Source organism: Manacus vitellinus, unplaced genomic scaffold, assembly GCF_001715985.3.
Source record: "Manacus vitellinus isolate BGI_N305 unplaced genomic scaffold, ASM171598v3 scaffold_52_pilon, whole genome shotgun sequence".
Lineage (NCBI taxonomy): Eukaryota > Metazoa > Chordata > Aves > Passeriformes > Pipridae > Manacus > Manacus vitellinus.
The window spans coordinates 4697200-4705107 of record NW_021940628.1 but is presented as its reverse complement, the minus strand read 5'-3'; the positions used below and the strand labels follow the sequence as shown (position 1 = coordinate 4705107).

Genomic DNA, 7908 nt, shown 5'->3' with positions numbered 1-7908 from the left:
AGGTCTTATCAGTTCTAAACTGAGTATTTATTCATGTGGTTGTTTTATGAAAAATATAAAGATCCTCATTAAATGGAAACCTTAACCCAAAAGTTTCATCATTAAGGTGGAACTGAGCTGGGAACACACAGAATGAAATTCCTGATCTTCTGTGTTATTTCGGGAAGAAATGCTCAATGCCTCTGGCAGCTGCACAGTCCAGGGCTGAGCCCTCCTGTTTTATCCCTGACCTCACTCGGGGAATGAGTCTGGATTTAAGGTGAAGAGTTTTTCTGCAGAGAGAGGAGAGAGTTCCCTAGGCTGAGGAGTCCAAAGCTTTCTGGAGGGAGGCGGGCAGGGATTGCCTCAGCCACCCCTGGCAGAGGGAGAAGGGGACACCGGACCCTGCCCGACCCCGGCAATCCAGAGAAATCCCATTTCTGCGCAGCGCCTGCAGCGCCCCCGCAGCTGGACGGCAACACGGAACCTTTGGGATAGCACGAGCTTTGTGCACACGAATCTCCACGGAACTTCAATGCTGCCATTCAGTGAGGGTAAACTCCATTTCTGTGCTTTTGTGTTCTCATTTATATTAGAAATGCTAATCAAAAAGTTTGAAGCAAAAGACACATACAGAGAATTCAGAATGTACAGGCAGCAAAGGCATTTCTCTGAGGCTGGAAATGAATTCTTCAGTATTTTCCCTTTCTTACTTTGAATCCAATATATATTTTACCCAACCACTAGAATTGTAAAACTGGGGCTTCATGAGACAAGACCTGTAGCATTTTCATGGAATCACAGAATCATAGAATCAAACAGTTTGGAAAAGACCTCTGAGATCATCAAGTCCAACCCTTTTGTTCCTAAACAAGGGGTAGCTGCAAAGACAGGGTAAAATTAAAGAAGGTAAGAAATCAGTATCCAAAATTTGCACTTCAGGATAATCAGCTTTTCAGAGATAGCTTGTTTTCCACAGTGAAGAACAGTTTTTTTTAATTCCAACCCTTCAGCAACATTAACATGCTTGTTGCAGATCCATACCATGTCGTACTTCGACAGCAAAATGCCGCATCCATCACATAGAATATCAGCAACTGTCCAGTCATCTTGAGTATGAATAAAATGCACAATCCACCAGTTCTGTGTCAGTTCAGCTGCTTTCTAAAGCTGCTACGCACACCTCAAAACATGAGTACAGACTGCTTGTTTCATTATGGTACTTACTGGACATACAGGATGAACCAATATGGCACTTGTGAAAAAAGGCCAGGAGAGCTGGGAGGGACACGATGCAGAGACCCCGCGGTACCACGCACGTGCTCAGAATCATGTGGAGCCACTTGTAGAGATGGGCATGTGCATGTGTTCATGTCTGTGCACATGCACAAACCCTGCTGGAGGTGGAGGAGGGTGAGGGGAGCTGGTGGGTTATCCCTGCTTCCTCCTGCGTGTGTTAATCCTGAAGGCTGTAGTGCGTGTTGGTGGATGTGTGTGTACATTTTACTTCCCTTTGTTTTGTTTGGTACTGTTAATCCCCTGGGGCGTATCTCTGAGCTGAAGAACTTTAGAGCTGATATAGCTTTTTAAAGTGGGGATTATGTAAATGCATATTATGGGGCTTTCATAAATAGGGATTATTTGTCAAATACATTTGAGGGCTTCCTTTGGAGCCATTAAGGTCTGTTGTGTAAACAGGAATTTAGTAACTGCCTAATCTAAATTTCATTGATTCAATAAAAGATCAGAACAGCATTTTTTGATTCATTTTGGTCTTGTGAGAGGATTTTTCTGCACAATTTTCAAATAATTACAGGACTGTATATGACTAAAGCTAATCATAGTTAGCATACCTTGCACATCTGTATTAACTGTTCTCCATGATTCATTCTCTAGTTCTCTTCTCTAGTTTTATGGTTAAATTCACTGCTGTCCCAGCCACTAACTTGTTAACTGTCACTCACTAAATTAAGAATTCTGCAAGTTTAGATGAGCAAAGCAAAAATAAGATTTTGCCAAAAGGTATAGCCATCCAAAAAGTTGTAAAAATTTATTATCTCTGCTCTAGTCCTAGACGAAGGACATTTAGACAAAATGCTAAAAATTCTGGAAAGTGCTACCTCTCCTCAGGGCAGTTTCACACTGAAAGGCAGAGTCTACTCTGAGAAGAATTGAATCTTGGCCTCCTTTCAGCTGACAGGTAATGCTGGTGTCTCTCCTTGCTGCAGAAATGGTGCAGACCTCCTGATCCAATGTTTGACCCAGTTGTTTCAACTGGTGTCTGGGACAGGCCTGGACACGAGCAGGAGCCGGTTCACTCAGTGTAGGAGACCCAGATGTGATGCAGTTTCTCCGTGACTGGATGTCCTGACATGGCATAGTCCAGAGTCACAGACCATCCCCAAGGAACAGCAACTCCTGTTCCCTGTTCCCTGCTCAGGGAACAGCAGCAGCACAGCACTGCACTGCCAGCAGCCCCCTCACAGCGGCTCAGGCTCCGCTCCCCCCCATGCCAAGCCTCCTCCTTATTCCAGTCCTCCTGCCAGCCTCAGATCCAGCTGCATTAGGCAGGTTTTGATGCTGTCACAGTCACACAGAGAATGAATCATATTGAACATTGCCCATGGGGTTGTTTATTCCTTGAAGAGGGAATGGACTGCATGCCAATATCCCCGGTAAGGCATAATGAAGGAACCAGCTTTTGCTAGGAAACCGGGATGCCCTCCCACAGGGATTTGCTGGATGACACAGCTCTGAAAAAGCTATGTAAAAATAAGAATACATATAATAAAAAAAAAGGAAAGACACTTTCAATATACTGTAATCCTGGCAGGGTGTTTCAAGCTGCACAACTCTTCAGTTCCAGACCTCAGTGGAGACAGGGACACCAGGAACACAAATATGCATGTCCAGCTTGTGAAGTTAGTGCTTATATGGGCATCTTAATCCTTCCTGTCTTCTTCACTTAGTGTCAGCCCCCTCCTTTGCTTTTACCTCCTTCACGTTGTTTAATAAAAGAGAGAACTTTGCCACCCGGCTCTCACTTCTGGAGTTGGGAGTTGCTGAGGAAGGTGTTAAATAGAAATGTCTCGTCTTCCTCTGCTGTTTGCTGTTCCCAGTCTTTAAATTCTACTTTTATTAAGCAGAACAAGCCCAGAGCACAATCTATACAAAATGCCTTGGTTTACAAAGATCATTTGCTCAAGTATAAACCACACTACTGTGTAAATGGTCTGTGATGGGGACCTCAGTTATCACACACAATGTGTTTTCTCCATTGGCGACTTCTAAAATACATAAAACAGATGAAAGCTTGAAACACAATCCAGTCTTCAGTCTTTGCAAATTATTCATTCTGTTAATGATTTACTGATTTACACATAGCTTATTTTGCATAAAGTTCGAGCTGGACACATTTATTCATTGTGACTCCCTTAAAATGGATATAAATATCAAAAGCAATTGGCTACCAAATATTTGAATATTATAGCACTGCATCATGGAGAGTTGACATGAATGACTCTAGGTCGGAAAAAATATACAGAAAATGCTTAGCCAAGTATGATATTTTACAGCATGTCACTGAATCATCTGAAAGGGTTATATTCATTACAAACACATGCAGTGTGTGCAAAGGATTGCCCAGGAAAAAAATAAAGATAACATTATTCTCCTAATGAAATATGCTCCCTGATCTATGGAACTCACCTCTCCTGCAAAGTCCACCCTCTTTCTAGGGCTGTATACCTGAAAAGAGACACTGGGTTCAGTGAAAGGAACCAATTACACATCATTCCACAGCCAAAAATGCACATGTTCAATCCTAAACTTGTCCCCAAGGACAGTGCAAAGTCCAGTGCAAAGTCCAGCCTGCCAGCAGCAAGGTATATGGCTCTTGTGGCTGGTCTTTCTGTGATTCAGCAACACAAGGCCCAGCAGCTCCCCAGGCCCCTGATGGGATGCCAAGCCTTCACCGTGGACCGGCACTGATCCTGCAGCTGATCCGGTTTGGTCCTTGGTTGCTGAAGGGCAGGAGTGGTTCCTGCTGGGCTGGGTGTTGCCACCCACCCACTGCAAGCCTGGAGGAGGAGACGGAGTTTTCCAGCCCTGTGTGATCCCACCCGACCAGCCGCTCCAGGAGCTGGGTGAACCAGGAGAGGGGTCGGTGTGCACCAAATCAGTGATCACAGGGTGGGTGTAGGCAGTGCCTTCGCCCCACAGCACCAGGGGCACCACAGCCCACAGGGCCGTGGTTGCACCAGCACCAGGAGGGTAGTGCAGGCAGAGGTAGGCCCCGTGCTGCACACAAGCTAGTGTGGGGTGTTGCAGCATCCTGCTTTGTCCCCCCAAGCCCAGAAGCCAACACTGGCTCTTCTGTCTGCTCTCCCCATGGTCCCAGAGTGTAGGGCTGGAGTGTCCCAAGTCCAAACTAGTCCTTTGGCGCACCGAAAGGACAAAGTGCCTCCAACATGGAGGGAAGGGATGTGGCACACCTTCTCACGAAAAACCTTTCAGGAGGCTGCTGTTACTGTCCTTAACGCTGCTGAGCCACCCTGCCCAGGCGGCGAGAGCGGAGGGCATCTAACATTGACATGTTAGACTCGTACGCATATTGATCTGATGGTTCATTGTTCACCCAAGCCCTTGGCAAAGGTCACTGTCTCTGCTCCCATTTTACAAATGGAGCACAGAGAGGAAGATTAATTTTTAGAAGTGATTAATGTTCCTGGTGCCCACCCTGATTCACTTTGGGCTTCAAGACCCAGACGAAGTCTGGAGCTGGCTTAATTAAGGCATCCCTTGCCTCTCTCCCAGCACTGCCAGACACGTCTGTTGCTTGTTGTCATTGTCTTTTCCCATTAATTCCTCCACCCTTTATCCTATGCCAACTCCCAAACCGGCTCAGAGACTTGCCTCTGAGGCGGCATCCAAGACCCACATTCCCGTGATGCCCAAACAGTCTCAAACCCTCGTTTCTTGGTCCTTGGTGCTCTATCCTAAGAAGGGTTTGAAGGAGCTCCCACATTCCCAGGGTCTAAGTTTACCAGAAGGCTCAATCAGGGCTTTTAATGTCCCAAGTTGTTCTTGATTACTACTGCGTCGAGTGGCTAAGCGCCAGCGGCCGCCCCGCACATCGGCTGCGGAAGGGCCACGTCCCCCCCTCCCCGCACCCCCCCGGCGAGGGTCCCGCGATCCCCCCGGCGAGGCGCTCGCGCGCGGCCCACGCGGCCGCTCGGACATGAATGAAACCGCCCTCAGCCAATCGGCGGCCGCCTGCGCGCCGCGGGGCTGCCACGCCGAGCGCCCCGCCGGCCGATGCGCCGGCCAATGGCGGCGCGGAGCGCGGGGCGCGCCCAAATGGCGACCGCGGCGCGGGCCACCCGCGGCGGCAGGCGGGCCAATGTGGGCGGCGGGGCGGGGCCGGCGCGCGGCGCCCCGCGCGGCGTCGCGGCTCTAAAGCGCGGCGGTAAAGCCGGCGCGGCGCACCGCTATGGCCGCCGCGTCGCAGTATCTGCCGCGCTTGCCGCCGCGCTCATCGCACCCGACAGCGACCGCCTGCACCAGGGCACACACGTACCGCGAGGTGCAGAAGATGATGCACCACGAAGTACCTGCCAGGGGCTGCCCCGCCGGCCGGCACGCCGTCGGGCTGGCGCACCACCAGTGGGGGGGGGGCTGCCCAGCGCCGGCACGGACTGGGGCAGCGGGGGGGCGGCGGGGGCCGCGCACCCCCGCCCGCCGAGCACGCCAAGGGCGGCCCGCCAGGCCGCGAAGAGCTGTCCGCCGACCGCCTTCCCACCCCCGCCCGCATCTGGTGCCCAGCCGCGGCGGGCGCGCGGCGGGCGGAGTGGGCGCAAGGGCGGCGCGCACCAACCTGCCGCCCATGTCCCGCCGTCGTGGCAGCCGCTGCTCTAACGTCGCAGCCCACGCGGGCCTCAACGGATGGCTGGGCCGCGGCCGGCTCCCGGCTGCACCACGGGCTGCGCGACCCGCTGGGCGCCGAGGAGCGGGCGGCACGAACTGGCGGCAATCGCCGCCGCCGCTGGGTCCGCCCGAGCCGTCGGACGAGGACGCGGATGCCCAGCTCCGACGACCTGGAGCAGTTCGCCAAGCAGTTCAAGCAGCGGCGGATCAAGCTGGGCTTCACGCAGGCCGACGTGGGGCTGGCGCTGGGCACCCTGTACGGGAACGTCTTCTCGCAGACCACGATCTGCCGGTTCGAGGCGCTGCAGCTGAGCTTCAAGAACATGTGCAAGCTGAAGCCGCTGCTCAACAAGTGGCTGGAGGAGACGGACTCCAGCACGGGCAGCCCCACCAACCTGGACAAGATCGCGGCGCAGGGTCGGAAGCGCAAGAAGCGGACGTCCATCGAGGTGGGCGTCAAGGGCGCCCTGGAGAACCACTTCCTCAAGTGCCCCAAGCCCTCGGCGCACGAGATCACCTCCCTGGCGGACTCCCTCCAGCTGGAGAAAGAGGTGGTGCGGGTCTGGTTCTGCAACCGGCGGCAGAAGGAGAAGCGGATGACGCCGGCCGGGGTCCCGCACCCCCCGATGGAGGACGTTTACGCACAGGCGGACACGTCGCCGCTACACCACGCGGCTGCGCGGCGCGTGCAGTTGACTGCCCGGGCCCCCCGCGGCCCGACGCGGCTCGGCGGGCGGCGGAGGACGCGCTTAATTATTCTCAGACTGCCGGCCGTCCGGTCCGCGCCCCGCGCTCTATTTATTTCATCCCGCCGGAGCCGCCGCGGCCGCCGCAGCAGTAGCCAAAGGTTTGCGATCTCTAATTTATTCCCCTCCTCGCGCGGCCGGGGGGACGCTTCGACACCATTTCCCGGCCCGTCTCTATTTATTTCTAACCGTGCGCGGAGCTCGCACCCTCCCGTTGGTGGGTTCGGTCCGGTCCCATCCCCTTGGGTTTCGGTTTTTGTTTGTATCTCTATTGCAAAACCAATGTAGACTGCGAGGGTACGTTTCTATTTATGTTATAGTAAATATTTTATTACTTACATAAACATTTACCCAGGAAACCGTCTCTTGTCGTCTTTGCAGGCTTGCGCGCCGGCCGGGAGCGGGGCGCCGTCGGGCCGGGCCGGTGGCGTTTGCCTTCGCGGGCCCCACCCCGAGCCCCCCGTGCCCGCCCAGCGGAGCCCCGTTTCCCGAGGCCCCCGGTGTCCCCGGTGCCCCGGTTCGCACCAGCGGCGCTCGGCGGGGTTTGCCCGCCCGGTAACGCGCTTTGCGGAGCCGCTGCCCTGCGGGGATGCGCTCGTGCCCTGCACTGTCCGCGCACCTTCCGCGGTGTTTTAGTGATCCGAAGGGAACTCTCCGCAGTTTGAGCAGAAAAGAGCCCGCACGTAACTTTCCTCCCGCGTGTCACAGAGGTAATACATGCACACCGGTGTTTGCTAGGTAGATTCCACTCAAACCACACTCTCCGGTTGTCTGATGTCACCAACTTTCCCTTTCGTGGTTTCATGCCCGAATATTTTGCCGTTATGCCAAGAAAGGCTGAAAATTTAGTTTTTTCATTCTGAGTTCCTGGAAGAATGATCCTGCATCTCTACTTTAAACCTTCTCTTGCAGCATCAAGAAAAGTCGCATGTGGGGATTGTGTTTACCTTTGCAGGTTCCTGGATTCCTGCGGCGTTTTGTCTGTTGGGAGAACTTTTGAAATATGGGCCCATACAGCGCTCTTGCACTGATGAAATACTTCACCGAAATCTGGTAGTAAAGGACCTAATTCTTTCTTTTAGTTGGCAGAGGATTTTCCAGTGTTCTCAGACACCTGGCACTTGATAGTTTCCCCACTTAAATCAGTACAAAATATGTGCTGTGAAAACAGCAGCTTTAAAAGGGATTTTCTAGCAAAAGCGGTGCATCCTGAATAGCAATTCGTGTATACTTTTTTAATAGATATAAAAATTTATAA

The 7908-nt window shown here is 52.8% G+C and overlaps 1 protein-coding gene across 1 annotated transcript; it reads left to right on the top strand.

Moving 5' to 3' along the window:
* The first annotated feature begins 5470 nt into the window (after window positions 1-5470).
* On the top strand, window positions 5471-7209 carry POU3F1 (POU class 3 homeobox 1). Its single transcript, XM_018081245.2, is given in 10 exon segments — window positions 5471-5500; window positions 5503-5550; window positions 5552-5653; window positions 5656-5707; window positions 5710-5774; window positions 5777-5932; window positions 5934-5985; window positions 5988-6058; window positions 6060-6751; window positions 7032-7209. Coding segments are annotated over 10 exon segments (1446 nt in total).
* The last annotated feature ends 699 nt before the right edge of the window (window positions 7210-7908 follow it).